Here is a 20512-nt window from a genome sequence, read left to right on the forward strand (position 1 = left end):
TTTCTGTTTCCATTGCCATGAGCAGCCCTCACATACTAAATCACTATGTTTTATATTGCAAGCATCACCGAATAGCTTAATTCTTACTATGTAAACTATGTAGAGTAACTTATACTTAGATGACTCTTCATCTACAAGGATTACCTTTCTTTTATGCTTCCTTGTGGTCTTGCTGGAATCCTCAATTTTTTTTTTCCATGCAGCCAAGGTACCATCTTTGATTCTTCTGTTCTTTGAATAGAAGGCAACTGTCATTCCGCCACTTATCGAGTTCGGTCCAAGTCGGTGCCTTCGTGCCGAAACATAATCCCGACCAAAGCTGAATGCCCTCTCCACATCAACAGAGGTGGCTAATGAATCAAGTTCGGAATATAGATTAGATGGATGCAGTAAATATATTAATGTTTTGATAGTTGACTGACCTGGACAACTTAAAACATCAAGCGCCATATGTACCAGGCCGCCATGCATGTTTCCGGAACGCTTCTGTTGAAGCCACCACTTGAGAGGATTGACCGGATTGTTACCATCAAGGATAAGTCCCCCGGCCAGCCAGACATCAAATGCGTCAGACGCTGAGTTTCCGCCTTGGGCGGCCGCTGCGTTTCCAAGTCCAGCCAGCATACTTGTCCTGGGCTATTGAGATACGTGAAAGATCAGTAAAAAGTACATGGTATATTTGTATCATATCAAATTAATCCTGCGACTTACTTTGGAGGATGTAGTTGGTACAGATACAGCTGCCGCAGCCGCTTGCAGCTTGTAAAACAATACCCACATATCCCGGGCTAAGCGTATTGCTTCGGCTATCCATTCGGGCTCCCAGTTTGCTAATTTGAAGTACTCATCCTTGAAGGATGGGTGCAGGACTGAAATTCACATATTCAGAATAAGAAATCAACAATGATAAGGTATAATATACATACGTATAGCTATCCTATAAAGCGGGGAGGTGTCTGTTAGACTATAGTATTTGTTGGTTATTTTTAACCCAAATTGACTTGCATTCCTCAACGCCGCAGGATATTTGTGATTGCTGATAACAGTGGATAGGTGCTCGGTGATTTGATCGATGTATAAGACAATATTCGATAAACGAGACGAGCCTGCGACGGAAACTTGAAGTGTTAGCTCATCAAAGACGCCCAGGAAATTGACCAAATCGCGCGCCAGGTCAAGGTCCAACTGATCTACGTAATGCCTGCGCTCAAGGCCATGCCTTTTATGCCGCTGCCACTCAAGGCTAATGATGAAGAATTGATAAATTTTAGTGATACTGTACGTTTTGAGACGGAATGCGAACCAACTTACACAGCAGCTTCACATCTAAGAATACTCTTGAGTTGAGTATATGTTGAGTTCCATCGAGTACGGACATCCCTCTCAACGGTATGCGGCTTGGGACACCCTTTCTCTTGGCAGATCTCTACAAACTCCGCTCTTGAATTCGGTGAGTACCTCAACTTCTTCGCAACCGCCCGAAACTGCAGCAAGGAATGATATCAGCTTCTCTCTCATATTGATCCAAGACTTATTTTACCTTTTCCAGTGATTTTTTGCATGAAATGGTTGTATAGCAATCACTTTCATCTTTGTCACTCGCTTCGTTTATATCTTCTTCATTGAGGGATTCCATATCACCTTGATCGTTTCCTCCTTGTGATTCATCATCACTCAAATAATCATCTGTTAATGGTGTTGCACCCGTTTGACCCGGAGAAAGCCTAGCGTAATGTTTCACAAATGTATAAGCTGTCGAAATTATAATTGGAGAAAATGAGATCAACCTTACAATCTTATTTGATCCTCAGCATCATTGTCTTCAGAAAGCAACTCGTCCGAGCCAACACTATTGTTTCTGGAAGTATTCTTCCCCTTTGCACTCGCAGTTCCGAACGGTCGGAGGATCCCGTGAACTATCAAGTTCAGGATGTGTGCAAAGCACCGGATCCAATGCGCCTCACCTCGGAAACGTGGCCACTTGCGCTCCTTCAGCTCTCGGACCATAACATGATTGTTTGTGGCATTGTCACTAACGATTCCGCATATCTAAATTTTAATTTGTCAGTGTAGAAGTTGAACAGTCAACAAAAAAAAGGGCAGACCTTTTCTTGAATGTTAAACTTCTCCACGACCAAACTGACTGTCTCCGCCAAGTACTCGCCTGTGTGGCTTTGAGAGAGTCGGACAAAATCTAGAGGCATGGCCTCTAGATCTACCTTGCCCGTGCCATCTTCAGCTAATCAATATATTACTATACCTAATATATCAAAACCGTTAGGGGACTGCCACGAATCGACCCCTAGATATAATGCGCCTTGGTGCGCCTGATAAACAGAAAACCGGTCAGGTGATCAAGTTAGAAATAACTAAAAATAGGAACCACCCACGTTTAAAACTGATCAATACTCGTGTTGTATAGCGGAATAGAGCATGTGGATATCTTTTGAGACTTGATACGGTTTCGGCAAATACTTGAGGACCGTTGGATTGAGGATTTTTTTTAGGCTGGCATCCGAAAGCGCTGAAAATGGCCTTGCTGCCTCAGCGCACCAAATAGCACATAGTTGAGGAACCTGAACAAAGAGAGATAAATCGATAAAGAGCATGTTTCTGATTGAAAAGGGCAGCAACTTGAACTGAGCACTGACATCCGCTGGATTTATATCCCCTGTCCCGGTTATTCCGAAATGTGCCAACGACGGAGTGCGTTTGGAATCCTGAGTTTTTTGGAGGCATATTGAAGCATGCTTGGTGAGGTTGCTGCAAGAGGAATCTGAGGTTGGTCGGTTGATTCTGGTGCCGCATCTGAAGATGGATGTCAATCAAAAGGTCTAATAGGTTAGTTATAATAGAAAAGCTAGCTTACAACTTGCAGGGATAAGCAATCATGCGGCGTCCATACTTGTCCAACTGATTGGAAAGCTCGGGCGACTCGTATGAAGCATAGGATGAACTGATCGAGTTTTCCGCGACTCTCTTAGCTCTTTCTATATGTGGATTACTAGTCAGAATTGGGTTGGAAAAAGTGATGTAATGACCAGGCTGATGGTTTGTACTCACGCAATTCCTCCTCATCTGTCGTCGCGGGTGGGGGCTGGGTTGCAGGGTGTGCGTTGATATCATTGGTGCTTCTCGGCGATTCGACATTTTCTTGTTCGGGTGGATTCTGCTTGTCTGGTGCATTTTCTTGGGATGATGAATCGCGGGATGACGGACGCTTGAATCGTTTGCGGTGGCGGCTGGAACGCATTGCAAAGTAGTTGACTGTCAAGAAGCAAGGGATTGATATGGGGATATGGGTAGTCAACGTTGTGGTGGACAAAATGATGAGATGTCTGCTAGATGTCACAAAATCCAAGGTTTGGGTTCAGTTCGAACTCAGGCTTTAGAGGGTGGGCGGTACTTGTGGGCGGTACCCGGGTACCTCACTATGGCCAAACTCAAGTACCTCATACCGCACCTGGCACCGCTGCACAGGTGCAAGGCGGGTGCAAGCGGTACTAGGTACCCCCCACGGGTACCGATCAACAATCCCTAATTTTGGGTTTTTGCCAAAAAATTCATACATTTTCATTACCCCCACTTATAGGGAGTTTCCAGGGTCCTCCTGCGGCCATCTTGGGTGGCGCACCTAGGTCAGCCCAGATGGGCGCCAACCCGACCGAGGCGCAGGGGGGGCGACCTCAGGGCGCCAGGGCGGGATATCCCCCGGGCGTCCATGCTGAGATTGTTGGGACATCTGTTTGGGCGATGGCCTCAGGGCACCTATGAGGATGCGAGGTAGACGTGATCTTCGACGGCATGCTCCCGCGTCTGCAGTCGCCATGAAGACATGCCTTGAGGCCGCTGTGAGGTTCGCAGGTGGATTGGGCCCCGGAAGGTCATCTGGGCATGATATCGACAGCAGTCATAGAAGCTGACTGGGGTAGCATCTGTGCATCGGTGTGACACGGTGGACGCGGGCACTGGGCTGCCGATTTGCATGGTTAGGGTCTCACGGGCGATGGCGCCTGACTGAAATGCTCGCATGTATTATATATTTAATTTTACTTCTACAAACAGCAAGGAAGGGGACATATGAGATACAACAAGGTGCACATATAGGCTATTTGCACGGCAGGGATACACATGGAGGGTGAGGGAAGGGGGAGCTACATAGAATAGGGATGGGATCTTCCGGAGGACTCTTAATGGGGGGAAGGTGACATAAATATCTGCAATCTCGGCACCAAGGGCACTGAGATGAGCATTACTGCAGGAGGATGTTGAGGAAGAGTCAGGAGAGGTTGGAATGGTACCCCACGCATGGGGGTATTCAAGCAGCTGAACATTGAAGAGCGGAGTCGTTTGGGGCACGAGGAGAGCGGTCTTTATAGACCTGCGCGTGCTGATCAACCACATTTTTTTGTGGCATTATTATTGAATATGCATACGAACTAATCCAAGCTGGCTGAATTGCAACATGGGCCCTTTGATTGCCCGCACCTGGACGGAGAGCCCATTGGGCGTCCTAGCCACTCTAGCGACCCCAGGACGCAGTGGCGGCTGCCCATAACCAGTGGCGCCATCTGGACCCCTGCGTCAGCCAGGCGACCGGCATGGACGCCCCCCTGACAGCCGGCGGTGACGCCTCCCCTACCGGTGCGTCACGCTGGCATCTCACCGGGACGGCCATCTGGCGCCCAGGTTGGTGGCATCTCAGTGGCGCCACCTATGCCCACAGTCCTGGTGGCGCCCCCTAGCATGACAGAGTGGCGCCTGTACGGCCCTGGGTCCCTGTCACGCCACCGTGGCACATGGAGTGCCGGGACGCCAGCTGGACGCATTGGCTTTGCCCAATCTGCCCCGCTGTGTCGGTGTCTCAAAATGATTATGCTAGGGTAGACAGGTTAGCTCAAAAGATTTTTGAATTTTCCGCCACCTTGTTGTACGTGTAAAGCCCAAAAATTGTCCCGGCCGTGAGGTCTTTCTGAATAGATTCCTCTATGTACTTTCTTGTCAAATTGGCTGAGGTATGATTTGGCGGAGTATACAGCAATGTCAGAAAAGCTTGCCAAATTTTGTGGCTGAAGTGACTTCTACATTTCAGCCACAGGCCTGTACAGCTTCACTGTACAGGCAGACAAAACCTGTTCGGGCAGCTGGTTTTGCTTGACATGGGTGCCGGGCCGGGCGAGGGGCGAGGAGGGCAGGGGCGGCGAAGGGCCGGATGGAAGTAAAATCACCCCAGGAATCCAATAGTGGGGCCCTCAAGGCCCCAAAATGGAAAATAAAGAAACCGGTTTTTTTCTTCTGATGGCATTCCTGACGTACAGGAGCCATACAGGCTTTGAGGCTGGAATCAGCGGTCCAAAAGCTGGCCACAAGCTTTTCTGACATTGCTGTACCATGCTCGGCATCCCTCAACTTGGTGTTTGGGTATCCTTTGGTGAAACCTCACGCAGAGTCTTTAAAGCATGTCGCTGAACTCCGGGAGTAGGACTGCTGCTTCTGGCGCCCCTTGCCCTTGGCAATGTTCATCTCACATCGTACGGCTGTCGCCCAGATGGCTCTGGTTTTCATACCCATGTCCCTGCTTGCATTCCATAGACCTGTGTTCTTGTTTCCAATTTCTCACTGCTCACAAAAGTATAATAGTTCCTCCCTTTGCTATATCCACTATAACACCTCCTCCACCGTGTCTTCCTCCCTCCCCTCCCCTGCCTGTGCCACCAACGCTTCTGCCATTTGCTTGTCCTCCTCCCCCCCTTGATGATCCTCCGTGGTCGCGGTTAGTGTGGTTGGAGGTCCACCAATTACCTTTAAAACCGCCTTGCCAATGCCAACTAATCACGTTTTCATTTTCCTTCTCCCCTAGCTTCTTCTTCTCTCCGACCTGCTTCTCCCCCTCTTCCGTTCTCCTTTTATTCCCCTTGCCAATTGATTGATTAGACTGGGGCCTGGCCTGTCAGATGATGGTCATTACGCAAAGGTGGGTGTCTAAAACAACCTTAAGGAGTAACGCTAGCTAATTTTCACTTCTAATGGACCCTTTACCCGCCCTTCCTCCTCCGTTCCCACCTCCGCTTTGTTCACTGCCGCCGCTGCCGTTCCGGCTTCCGGACCGCGCGCCTTTGTCTTCCCGGTCCTGTTGGCCTGACAGCCCGCAATTGCTCTTGTAGCCTCAGTCTTTGGACCCACTTGGACCTCTCGGCGTATTGGGTCTGGGTTTATATTGATGTACCAGGCGCCTCGCGGTTGGCTGTTGGTGGTGGAGATGCCCGGGATCAAGGAGAAGCTGGGTTGGCTTATCAAGGTTGGGGAGGGGTGTCAGTAGGTCGGAGCTTACGTCTAGCTAGAGAAGGGGTCAATGGGGTTGACCGGTTGTGGGTGATTAATTTTCAGGGTCGGTGAATTGATGCGCCCGTTGACCGTTGTTCTCTTTAGCCCAGCCCAAGTCTGATATGGGCAATGCTCCTGAGCCATACGTCCTGCGGCTTCCCCTGCCATCACTTTCTCCAAAACCTAAACCTCCAGCACAGCCTGTTGTATGTTCAATTCCCCTTCCCCCTTCCTGCTCTGTACCCCCAATCCCACCTACTCCAACTGTGAGCCTGAGTATCTATAGTGACTACAGGACACAAGAAAGAAAGGGGGAAATAGTTGGATTTCTTTGGATAAAGAAAATACAACTGTGAGAGAGATAGAGAAAGAGAAAAGAGAAACAGGACAGGATCAGGATAAGGAGATATACTAGGTTATTCTAGTGGGAATGCACGTCCACTGGCAATCAGAAGAGTGCTGCTAAGCTGTGCTAGAAAGTGCTACAGCCTCCTCTCAATAAGAAATGTGGAGGGTCTCTGGATTAGATAAGTTTAATCCAGCCACAATTTTTTAGCTTCCTTCTGGATAGTCAAGGTTCTTAAAGGGAAACCTGAGGGACAGCCCTGTAACCTAGATTTGAGGCAAAGGCCAGCAGATAAGAAGGAACAGCCCTGTGATCAAGAATGAGGAAAAGGCCAGCAGATATGGAGGGACAGCCCTGTGATCAAAAGAAGGCAAAGGCCAGCAGAAAAGAGTAGATCAAGCAAGACACAGAGTTGTACCTCTGAGATAAACAAGGTTCAGTGAAAGAGGTTACTTACTGTCAATATCCTAGGCGCCTGTGGCGGTAGGTATACTGGGAGTGTTGTAAACTCTTTGGTGGTGATCCTGGGGTTATCTGGGGTGTGGTTCTGGTGTGCTGAAGTCTGTGGATCCTCCAGCTGCATGGGGGATCCTGACTTCAAAAATTTTCAAAGGTGGATGACATAATCACACATTAACCTGTGGTTGGGAGCGCTCAGGCGCGACTACATGGCACTGCTGCGCATGTGAGTCACAAACCACAAACTCTAAGAAGGAGTAGAGATATTTTAAAGTGATCAGTGAAAACTAGGGTCAAAATTGCATGAGAAATCAGAATCTGAAGTCAAAACAAACTTATGTCTTAAGGTTAAAAAGATATGAGCACATTTAGGTATAAAATGGAGATAAAAGGCAGTTTTAGGTCAACTGTGTTGACTCTAAGGCTCAAACCTACTGGATTATCTGCTAAAATGTGTAATCGCCGCAGATATTGCAGTCTCACTTCCCCTCTTGTTCTGTCCGCTGTAAGACTCAAAAGTGGTTGTGAAACCCTTTTGCTAAATGGAGAAGGGGATGATGGAGGTGCAAACTCTGCCCTTCTACACTATCAGATAACAAGACCCACCAAGCTAAGCTTGGCAAGTTTTAATCAAGTGATAGGTCTGGTCTAGTTCCAGATGAAGTTGTTCAATGACAGGTATGTGAGAGTTGAGAGGTTTTATGATGATGGAAAGGGTGAAAGTTGACTCGATGTTTCCGGTGGGGGTTGAACACAGGTCTTCAAGAGGGTGGTATAGAAAGTTGAGAAGAGTGTCTGGACTGAGAAGGGTATATGTCTTAGTTGGGAGTTGAACCAGGAACCAGTTAACTTGTGACAGGTGCGTGATATGCAACCAGTGATATGAGAGTATGAGAATTTACTACCTTAAAAGGTATAAGATTCTGTAACCAAAGGTTGTGGGTTTGCGCCGCAGGCGCGTGGCTGCGCCGAAGGCGCCCTACCGCCCCAAAGGGGCGGTCTCCCTTATTTTGTCCTGAAATCCACATAAATAAATATGTTACCTTTTATCTCCTAAGACTGCCCAGCCCCGCAGGGCACTGCGCCAAAGGCGCCCTACCGCCCCGAAGGGGTGGTCTCCCTTCTTTTGTCCCGAAATCCACATACGTTATCTTTTATTTATCTGTTACTTATCTTTAATCTTCCTAAGACTGCCCGGCCCCGAAGGCGCCCTACCGCCCCAAAGGGGTGGTCTCCCTTCTTTTGTTCTCAAATGTATCATACATTTTTTTTTCTTCCTCACAGACTGCTAGGCCCCAAAGGGCACCGCGCCGTAGGCGCCCTACCGCCCCAAAGGGGCGGTCTCCCTTCTTTGTCCTTAAATTCATGTAGACATTTAGCTTTTTATCTCTTATTTCTTTCCATTGCTTTTATCAACGGTGGGCCAGCTACGCTAACCGTAGCGTTAGCGTGGCGTAGCGTAGCGGAATTCCGCTAAATTTTAGCGTAGCGTTAGCGGAATTGCGCCTTTCTGCGCTAACGCTACACGCAAAGGGTGCACAGCTAATTTAGCTGTTAGCGTAGCGTTAGCGCAGATGCGCTAACGCTACACACGCAGGGCGCAAAAGAGCGCGCGCTACGGTGCGCCACAGTGCTTTTAGCTAAAAAAAAGGCCTTTTGTTCCGCTAAAAGCGCTGTAGCGCAGCGTAGCGTAGTGACTGTAGCGGCGCGCTAACACTAACAAACAATTGGCGCGCTGTTAGCGCCGCTGAAACGTAGCGCAGCGTAGCGGCGCTAACAGCGCGCTAACGCTACTCAAAATGGGCGGGCGCTTTTTGCCGCTACGCTAACGCTAAGTGGCCCTGTAGCGTAGTGTAGCGTAGCGGCCCACCGTTGCTTTTATCGCTTTTATCTTTTGATCACTTTTATTTTTTCTATCTTTTGATCTTCCTTAGATTACCTCGCACCGGAGCTACAGCCCCGAAGGGCCACTCCCGCCCAAAGGAAGCAGCTCAGCATAACCCAAAAGGTCTCTCCCAAAGGAGATCAACACAGGCTCTTTCCCAAAGGAGCTCAAGAAGGTTCCTCTCCTGAAGAAGCCCAACAACCACTCCCAAGGGAGCATGGGACTCCCAAAGGATTCCTGTCCAGCCAATACTTTCTCAAAGTGGCCAGGACTGGGTCCTTTTATATTGGCCTCAGCACACCCGCACACCGATATAATCATTGCCCTACCTCAAGGCACAAAATGAAAAAGCCAACATTCCACCTTGCTACAACGCCCCAATCCATTTGCCCCAGATAAGTTTCATTCACCCGATTGCCTCCCATTGGCTTGATCAATCAGGTGATCAATATGTGCATCATGTGTTGGTTCGCTACCCCAATTTTCCTCTGTGATTTCCTCAATGATCCGGATCTGCCTACAGCATTCAAAACAAGCTCTTCCAATATATGTTTGCAACCTTCATGCGTGGTAAGCCAATGCAGTTTAGTAGATATTGTCTCTGAGTTTCATCCTTCAAGGAGGGAATACAACCACTGGTGTCGTCAAAACCAGTGTATCCCCCAGAACCCACGCTATGTACGCTGTTCCAAACAACCCAGAATCTCAAATCCCATCCCCATACTCAGTCAACCCAACCCATTTGACGAGTTGGTTGATGTAAGTCCCAACATATTTAAAATGAATATTCCCATTGCAATGTGTCGACAAACATGTGAATTTCCCGGATATTTTATATTTCAATATGAAAAATCATGATCCGTTATGATACCACATGCCTTTGCACTGTAACCATCAGCAAGTCAAGAGAAACGCATTCCGGGCTCGAATGGATAAAAGCCAACGTAATGAGCCCTGATCTGCCTCCTTCAACTACCCAACAGTCTCAGGACACTCAGAAAAGCATGGCTACGATCCGCCGGCCTACTCGGCCGATGTACACAATTGGAACATTTGACATAACTGACTTAGTAAGCGCTTCAATACTTGCATGCATCATACGTAGTATTCCACATCAATTTTGTGTGTGTGTTTCTGACACATATATTTATTTTATTGTGTTGTGTGAATATACTAACAGGCGCCAAATGAAATTCCCAACGGGCGTAATTATGGGCTTTTTAACTATCTTACCTCCATTGTTGTTACCAACCAAATCGCAGGCAAAACCAGCTACATGGTGAACATGTCGGGATATGGATCACAATTGAGCCAGCTTGCAAAAGATAATGTCTACTTCACAGGTGGACGGCTCCTCAAGACCAAAAGCAACTCTTCTCACTTATTTTACGATCCGAACTTGACCTTTTCCATAGGCGTCACTAGAGATTATCTTGAAAACAGGAATCACTCAAAGCTTCTCGGTAAAGTGATTGCAATTGGTTTTGGAACTATCACACGTGTTGATAGGATCAGAGCTGTTGGAACCAATGGGAGCTCTCAAGAGAATCTCGAGGTTACTATGGCACATAACAACTGGAACACCATTGTGAGATTACATTTTTTTTGCCCCCCATGACCACAAACTAACCTCAAATTCTTTTCAAAATATAGTCAAGGACAACGGTTGAATTCCAGACTGTTTACACCATTCCTGGAACTACATTCTTCCTCAACGCGTTCCCCTTTTTTTGTTGTTGGAGCCGACACTATCATTATAGGTAATATCACACGGTTCAACAAGGCCGCCTCCACTTGGAATGTCATAGTATGTACTCATTATTCACATAATGACATTGCAAACAAATATCTGATCACTATCCACAATCATTCAACTTATGTAGACCACGATGTTTTCCATCACATCTGGCAATCAAAATCCCGGTGCAGCTCCAAATGGGTCCACAGTAGGGAGATCAAATCTGCGACCAAACCTGTGAGCACACTTTCACATAGTTTTTTGTATTTTTGATAGTTGAGTAGTGATTTCGGAGTGTATAACAGTAGACAAATCGGTGGTGCAGCACCTGCAACATCAAACGGCAGGGTTGTTGCCCAGAACAACTCGAGCCACGATGTCAACTCTATTGCTTCCACACCCAGCTCCTCCTCCAGCAACATGGTACCAAGACCATCGCCTGCAAATTCAATATTGACACCTGGCCCACCCAATGGCTTCAAACCTGGTGAGATCGGCGAAGCAAATAGCCACACCCCTGAGGATGATGATGACAATCACTTTGTCAACACCAACAAAAAAGGCAAGCGTGTAGTGCGACCCGGTGACCAGCCCACTCAGAATTCAGCTGCCAAACCCACTGCCGGGCCATCTTTGCTTTCAGAGGCCCAAAAAAGACTCAAGCGCTGAAATTTATCCGTATTTCATGACTAAGATCAATACTACATTCTTTGTAGAGACATATGTATTAGATAAAATCAATCATATCAACGCTCTTTAACATATTTTGCTGATTTAAAACATGAGCGTACACATCATCATTCTTCCAACAATTCCATAGAAACAGTGTTGTCCGTTACAAGATTCAAGTAATGATTTGACTGATCATGGTGGAGCTTTGTGCAAAAGCAGAATGGCAGTGCGGGCAGCGCACGTACTGTCGGATTACGCGTAATCCAACAGTACGACTCAACAAGCGCCATGTTCCTGTTGAGTCGGGATCCAACAGTACAACTCAACGAGGTGTTCCTGTTGAGTCGTACTGTCGGATTCCACGGAATCCGACAGTACAACTCAACAAAGGCTCAATCCAACAGTACGATGCACACAGGCATGTTGTAGTATAGATACGTAATCTGTCTTTACGTCTCATACTACAGTGGTTGACGGTAGTCATTATGCCATGACCTACCATAGACATGGGATACTCCCATGTTACTTGACTCAACAGCTAGTTGTATTTACATAATAGCATGTATATAAATACAACTATGTTTTCACTTCTTGTGTATTCATCATTCATTCCTCTCTGTCAATTCATTTGTATACACATTCTCCCATTGTCAAGCTCCAATAGGTTATGAGCATTATCTCGTCGTAAATAGATATCTACAGAGTTCTGATTAAAGTTATACAGTATATAGTGCAATAGTTTTTTCTTCTCTACGGATTTCTCTTCTACGGTTTTCTCTATTCTACGGTTTTCTCTGGTTCTACGGTTTTTTCTACGGATATCTCTGCGGTTTTTTCTCTTATACGGATCTCGTCTCTACAATAGTCTACAGTCGAATTTTTTTTTGCTAGAAGCATAACTTTTCAACCAGTAACATCTTTACCTATACACATACATTTCACAAATGGCACCTGTCAACCGTTCCCCCAAATCCATCTCCACCAGATCTTCCGGTTCGGGTCCAAACACAGGATCCAGCAGCAACGCCGCAGGGAAACGCATAGCGAGCAGCCCCACGGGATCCGACAACAAGCGGGAAACGGTTCGCGCAAGTTGAGACTTGGCACCTCACATCAGTTGGGCCTCCTGAGTCATACCTGGACCGGCCGCGGCTCCATTGGATGAAGAAGAACCTGCTCCTGACTTTTCCTACGCAATGGACCATTGACACAGGGAGCCCATCACAAAGAACACCTATCTCAGATTCCCGGAGACTTTCCGACTCACATCAAGCGCGGTCAACTACCGTGACTGGCTCAAAGATGTACAAGACATGGCCGACTTCAACCTAGAGTACAAGGAGTACTACTTTAAGGATTTCTCTCAACTCCGAGTCAAAAAGATAGCACAAGCTATTCTCTTGATTTCACTTTCCCGAGAAATTAAAGCCGAGGTCGATGGCTTTGACAGCAGTTTTGAAATCATGAATGCTATAAGACGCCGGTTCACCACGTTCAGCAGGGCGGCACAAATGAATTGTTGGGACGATCTTGAATCCATTAACTGTGATCTCTCGACCCTGGCTACTTTGGTTGTAGCAACTTACCAGCGCCGATTTTTGGATTTTACAGAATCTGGCGCCGTTCTCACCAAGGATTTTCTTTTTGGGATCCTTTTGCAGAAATCACTTGGCCACAATACACCACTCCAACAAGAGTTCAACTATTGAGTTGATCAAGAACTGGCTGCAAGGCGCCAAATCCCGCTACTTTTCGTGGAAATGGTCGATATCCTCAATGATTGTCAGGAAAAGATCAAAGGTTGGGACGCCGCTCAGCAACGACAGATTGCACCGAGCACTTTCGCCGCCGAAGTGTCAACTCAAAATCAACGAAGTGCCTCTATCGAGAGTCACCCCGACAATGTGTAAACCATGGCCGGACGACCAGCAAACTTTAGGACGCTGGCCCCTCGACACTGCTACAGATGCGGCTCTGGCGAGCATCTGATTGGCGCCTGTCCAGTACCGGCGACACCCAACCAACAGCCCAACACAAGGCGTGGTCAACACCTTCTGCCTCCTCAATACACGGCCTACTATCCCATTCTTGCGCCTCCGATCCCCTCTGCCGGTTTCCACCAGTTACTGGCGAAACCTCCACCGTCTACTGCGCCCAATCTGCGACCTGCAGACATATACCAACCTGTCTACCCGGAGGATACCAGATTGAATTCTGGTCAGCGCCCTGCTGCAAGAGAGGCTGAAGTTTCTGTTGCGACCGAACAACCATTGGCGCAAAACATGGAGGTTGATGGTATTGACGGACAACCCATTTTTAGCGATCTCAACTTCTCCGCTGTATCCCCTTCTGCGTACGCTGCCTCTCCTGCCCTTTTTGATACTGGGGCTACACATCACCTTACCGGTGATATACTAGCCCTGTCAAATTTAAAAACGCTGAATCCTCCTATTCCCTTCCGTGTTGCGACTAATGGACCTTCCCGTTTTATTACAGCAAAGGGAACACTCAGTTTTCCTGGAGCGAATTCAACGCTTACGGTACTCAGTGATGTACTGTACTGCCCGCACGCCACTCATACTCTCATATCGCCAGCTGCTCTACGATTAGTGGGTTTCTCGCTTTCTTTCGAGTCCAACGCCTTTCACATTTCACATGGCGATCACTTTTGGAGCAGTTCAGTCTTAAACCCTGCTAACCGCAAGTGGAAACTCCCAGCTCCTCTCTGACCGGATCGATCCTCATCTTCTCCATCTCCATTTCCTGTTGTATCCCATCCTCCAGTGTCTGTATCTCCCTCCTCCCCCAACACGTCTGTCATTACCGTTTCCCCAATACATGATTGTTCTTTGAGTTCCCCCCGTCCTTTGTCCATAGTCTCACACGCTGTATCCGAAACTTGCCCTAGTACTGTTCCACATATGCTAGCAACAAACGCACGCGCTGTCCCAATCCCTTCTACTGTGTCTGTCCTGACGGCACAGGAGACCCGTGACGCTGTACCTTTTGAGTTCTCAGTGCCCGTTGCCACCTCTCGGCCGTTTGAGTTACCAAAACTGACAGCCAATGAAACTCTCCTGCTACATGTGCATCACAGGTTTGGGAACGCGAGCCTTCGGACCATCCGTTGCATGATGGCCCTAGGGGTTGCGCTTGGACTACCAAAATCTTTACCTTGAGGTGACATACAATGCCCTGCCTGCATGACTTCAAAGAGTGTAAATCAGAACACACTTACCTCTGATCGTCGCGAATTTCGCCCCATGGACGCCTGGAATGTTGACCTGGTCGGGCCGTTGTGGTAAGACCAATCAAGAGCAAAATCATTGAAAATGGGTTAAAAATACAAATTACATACATTGAATTTATGAACACACCGTCAAAAAGCGTGGAAGAATTCAGTTTATAAGTTATGAATCTATTACATACAAAATACACAAGAACTGTTTATCTTAATGTGCTCAAAAGCGCTGAACACCTTTGAAATCACATGTACACAATTTTGTTTTCACATGGTGTTTATTTTATCACAAGTTCACTTAAAAACCACTCATATCTTGGCAATCACCTGAATTAGGTCATATTTTCCACAATAAGAAATTTCCCCACTTTGATCTTCAATCACATGTAGCAAATCACTTCTTAGACGTAATTTTCCTTCCCAATTAGTCCAAGCCAAGTGATCATAACCCAAAGAGGAAAATTGTTTTCATTACATATGTAAATCTTTCCCAACTGGTACATTTATTTCACATTACATTGAACAGCTTTCCTCATTAGTACATTATTTCACTACATTGTAAATCACTCTCAGACGTGATTTTTCCTATAAAAGGAGGCCTCTCTTGCTCCTTCTTGTTTTCTTTCCCCCTCATGCTTGCATTAGTGAATGAAAATTGATATCATTCAGCAGACATCACTTCAAAAATTGCCCCCTTAAAAGAGATTTGCGCAATTTAGTTAACTCTTCCGTAAAGAAGGGAGGCATTCGAACTCAAGAAGAATTTAATATATTTAAGAATAAATTCAAAACTATTACTCATTACCTCGTTCGAATGGGGTATAGTTCTGATCTGGAAGAATATTGAGAAATGCTGATGGAAGCCTTAAGTCCAGAGCTAGAAGAAGCCACGACAAAGGCGTTACTTAATAAAAAATCAGATGAAGGCGTCCAGAGACGGAGGCGACATTTTACCTCGAACTGTAGTTATTGTTTACTTTATTCAAAGAGAATTAAAATCAGCTTCTATTATGGTGAGGCGAGGATTGGCGGAATCTACCTTTTCTCCAGGGAATACTTCCACCAAGAAGGAGGAATCCAAAAGTGCGACGATAGCGCAACCTATAAAAGCATTTGAAAAGAAATTGGAAGATATAACCAAGCAATTAGCTTCTTTGACGGCGGGAAAGATAACCCCACCGCATATGTCATTAGATTTGAAAGTGCCGCAGCCACCCGCAACGGTAAACGTACCTTATAAAAGAATACCTGGGCTTAAATGCTACTATTGCTTCCAAGAAACCCATGGAAGCAATAGGTGTGGATTGTTTGCCTATGACGAGTCGAATGGATTAGTCAGAAGGGATGGGAAAGATTATAAACTTCCCAATGGGGCGGTTATACCTTGGGATACAAGTCGACCATTAAAACAGGAGGTTGATAAATTTGCTAAAGCTTCGGCGATGGTTACGGCTTCGGCGTCATTCGGCGAGTTAGAAGAATGTGAAGAAGAAGATCGAGTATCGGCTGAAGTGGATATTGGTAAGCGGTCCCGATCGGAAAAGGATCAGAATGGATCTAGCGGGGTAAAGCGAACCAGAAGTGGAAAAGAAACTGTTATGGATATCGACGCTGAGGACCTGATCGAGAAAGCCACGGCTTTGAAGCCTATTCAAATCCAACCTAAAGCAAAAAGTCAATCTAAAGTTAGATTTGAAGAAAGCCAAGAAGAAAAAGAAAAGGAAAAGCCAGCAAAAAAAACTACTTTAGAAAAACCGCTAGCTAAAGAGTTTCCTGGATTAGAAGAAGATACGGCTAGAAGAATGCTTTTGGAAGGGAAAATGACCCTGAGTTATGGTGAAATATTCGCGATTTCGAGCGGGTTGGTTGATGTTTTCAAAAAGAAGATATCTAATCGTCGAATTCCGGCGGAAGAAAGTAAAAGGCCGAATTATTCTTCATTTGAAGATGATTTGGTAGAAGTTCCAACGACGCATTATTCATGTCCGTTGGGTTATATTAAACTAGTAATTGATGGCCAAGATACGGAAGCACTATTAGATACGGGCTCAATGGTCAATTTAATGCCGGAGCAGTTAGCGCAACAACTCGGTTTAGTTACAACGGAAAAACCCATGAATTTAAAAGGGATAGGAGGCCATCATACCAGCATTATTGGGATAGCCGAAGGTGTCGAGTTCGAGATAGGAAAGATAAACAGACCTGTACATTTCTGGGTAGCGAAGGGACCAGTTCAGTTTATTCTGGGCAAACCATTCCTTATGGATTCCGCGGCTACTATTAAATATAACGGCGAAGGCGGTGAATCCCTGGCGATTCTAGATCCTAAGGGACGCACTTATTTGATTCCAATCCTTTTGCCCACCCAACATAAATGGGAAACTTCCCTTCCTTCAAATTCTTCAACGCGTAATTTTTTAGAATAGACCCTGGGCTTCAAAATTCAACAGAAAGCCTGGGGGAAATCAATCGAGTTAATGCCGCAAAATACAAAACTGTTGCAAAAAAAATCAAACCGGTAAATATTCCAATGCCAATTGCTATTAATCCCCCTCTTCGACGGCCGCCATTATTGCGAGATCCTTATTTAACTCCATTAACACCTAACCTTCCTGAATTTAAAGAAACAAAGAAGGTCACATTAGAGCGGTTAAAAATAATTAATTTTGGGCCACCAGGCTATTTAAATCCCGCTGAGTTGAATTTATTTTATCATCTAATATCCTTACGAGAGAAGGCGCTGGCCTTCGATGAAACCGAACGTGGATTATGAAAGCATAGTTATGGCTTGCCTTACGTAATTCCTGTTATACTGCATGAACCATGGCAAATTAGGCCAATACCTATACCGGCTCCAATAAAAGCTACCTTTATCGAGTTGGTTTGTGAAAGATTAAAAACAGGGCTTTATGAGCAATCAAGCTCAAGTTATTCGAGTCCTATATTCTGCATTAAGAAGCAGGATGGAAAATTGCGAATTGTGCACGACTTACAACCTTTAAATAAAGTTACTATAAAAGATGCCAGGTTACCACCTTCGCCGGAAGATCTAGTACAATCTTTTACGGGTCAAGCATGTTATGGGCTAGGGGATATAATGGGGGGATACGACGAGCGTGAATTAGCGCTAGAGTCTCGTCCCATGACAACATTTGAAACTCCCTTAGGAAGATTTCAGCTCACACGTTTACCTCAAGGCGCCACGAATTCCGTCGCGGTATACCAAGCCCAGATGACTTGGATCCTACAGGATGAGATTCCTCATAATATTGGCATTTTTATCGACGACGGGGGAATTAAAGGCCCTGAATCAGATTATAACAATGAAGCATTAGCCGAAAATCCTCAAATAAGGCGCTTTATTTACGAGTATGCTGTAATTCTAGAAAGAATATTGTTTAGAATTGAAGAGGCGGGACTTACAATTTCTGCGAAGAAATTCGCATGTTGTGTACCGGCTCTCGACTTAGTAGGCCATGTTGTATCCAAGGAAGGCCGACATATATCAAAAAAGAAGTTGAATAAAGTCAAAAACTGGCTGACACCGCGTAATGTAACCGAAGTTCGTGGTTTTCTAGGGCTTTGCGTATATGTACGCATGTTTATAAAGGGATTTTTGACTGTTGCGGCGCCTTTGCGACGATTAACCTGGAAGGACGCAGTTTGGCATTGGTCAGCGGACTGTCAAAAGTCTTTTGATGAATTAAAAAGAATCGTAGGGAAAGATATTACCCTAAAGAAACTGGATTTTGGCGAAAAAGCAGGAAAGATTAAACTATCTATTGATTCAAGTAACATCGCAGCAGGCGGGGTCCTTACGCAAGAGGACGCGGAAGGTCGTGATAGGCCTGTTGTATACGAATCAATAGTATTTGCGCCTAGAGAAGCTAAATACTCGCAGTCAAAGCTTGAGCTTTGCGGCGTTGCTAAAGTATTAAAGAAACTGCAAACCATGCTGTGGGGTCAGCATTTTGAGTTAAGGGTAGATGCTAAATGTTTAATAGGAATGATAAATAATCCTTCCCTACCCAACGCCCCGATGAATAGATGGATAAGTTTTATACAATTATTTTCTTATGATTTAATTCACGTGCCGGCGAAAGAATTTCAGGGTCCGGACGGTTTGTCGCGACGGCCGCCGAACAATGACGAGGAAGCAGAGTACTTTGATGAAGATTATGAGTGGATTAAGCCGCATCCTGGTTTCGGCACTAAAGAAGCGTTTTCAGTTCAGCTTCTGGGGACATCAGCTAATATAAGTTGGTAGGGGAGGTTAGAAATCTACAAGAAGGATTCTGGAAAAGTTTGGAATATTACCTTACCACAATGAATAAAGCGCCGGGCGTTAGCGCAGAAGATTTTAGACAGATTATTCGAAAATCTTCATTCTTTTTTATATCTAATGGTGTATTAAATAAGAAAAGTCAACCTATTTCGCAAGTGGTCGTCACGGTACCCGCAGTTCAAAAAAAGATACTGGAAGAGCTGCATGAAAGTTTGGGTCATCGGGGAACGGAGGAAACTTACCGTTGAATTAAGCTTAGATTCTGGTGGCCAAATATAAAGAAAGTCGTAAAGAATTGGGTTCAATCCTATGAAGCATGTCAAAAAAGAAGCAAAATAATGCCATCAGAAGATAAGAAACCTACGGGTGAATCAGTAATTTTTGGACGAGTCAGCTTAGATACTGTACACATAAAAGCCGGTAAATGGAAGTATTTAGTAGTTGCGAGGGATGATTTTTCAGGCTGGATTGAGGCGGTTGGGATGGAAAAAATTCAAGCCAAGAAGATAGCGAGTTGGTTTCAGGAGAATTGGGTTTACCGTTATGGAGCGCCTGTAAAAGTTGTTGTGGATGGAGGATCCGAGTTTGGGGCGCAATTTCAGAATTCCCTCAAAGATCTAGGAATTAAAATTCAAGTTACTACGCCGTATTACCCCGAAGCAAATGGGATGGTGGAGCGCGGTCACCAGGCGTTAAAAGACACCTTGGTTAAGTTATGTGGCTCAGAAGGAAAGAAGTGGCGCTCTTTCTTGCCTTTGGTTCTTTTTGCAGACCGAATTTCAACTAAAAGAACAACAGGCTATTTGCCATTTGAATTAGTTTTTGTTCAACAAGCTATATTGCCGTTGGATTTAGAGCTAGAAACATATTTGGGAATAAACTGGGGAGAAATTACAAATTCACAAGAGCTGTTAGAAGCTAGGGTATTACAATTGTGCCGACGCGATGAGATTTTACAAAAGGCACACGCTCATTTGGTTAAAACGCGGCAACAATTGGTTAACTACTTAAATGAGAAGAAAAAAACTCGAGGCCCTTTAAAGAAAGGAGAAATAGTATTAGTATACAATAAAAGTTTGGAGTCCCAGTGGGGAAAACTTTTTGAAAATAAATGGAACGGACCGTATCGGATTTGAGAACAGATGCCTGGAGGATCCTACGAATTAGAAGAAATGGATGGCACGGTATTAGCTCGAAAATATGCTGCTACCCATGTTAAAACATTTTATTCCAGAGATAAGGAGAAATCGGATCTACTTACAGTATTGGGTTCCATAATAGACAGGGTACCCGTAAGCGTTGTGGGCCGGTAACTTGTCTAACTCGTCTATTTCCTCGTCATCCGGGCTTTCTTCCTTAATATCGTGAAAGAAGACATGTATATTGGTCTAAATAAGGGAAGATATATATTAGAGTTAGCCGAATTCCATAACATTATTAGATAAGTAAAAAAAAAAACGAACCATGGCGAAAGCATCCCGAATTTCGCGATATAAGTCAATTTGGTTCATCTGTTCAGTGAAATTGCGAGGAAAATTCTGGTGACAGTATTGGATTATCTG

At 45.5% G+C, this 20512-nt stretch overlaps 1 protein-coding gene across 1 annotated transcript; it reads left to right on the forward strand.

The window, feature by feature from the left end:
• Positions 1–10903: 10903 nt before the first annotated feature.
• On the forward strand, positions 10904–11421 carry PtA15_13A252 (uncharacterized protein; the record flags this gene model as incomplete). Its single annotated transcript, XM_053162431.1, has 2 exons — positions 10904–10989; positions 11058–11421. The coding sequence occupies 2 exons, from the start codon at positions 10904–10906 to the stop codon at positions 11419–11421; spliced, it is 450 nt and encodes a 149-aa protein (XP_053026407.1).
• Between the last annotated feature and the right edge of the window lie 9091 nt (positions 11422–20512).

This window comes from Puccinia triticina, chromosome 13A (assembly GCF_026914185.1).
Source record: "Puccinia triticina chromosome 13A, complete sequence".
Classification (NCBI taxonomy): Eukaryota; Fungi; Basidiomycota; class Pucciniomycetes; order Pucciniales; family Pucciniaceae; genus Puccinia; species Puccinia triticina.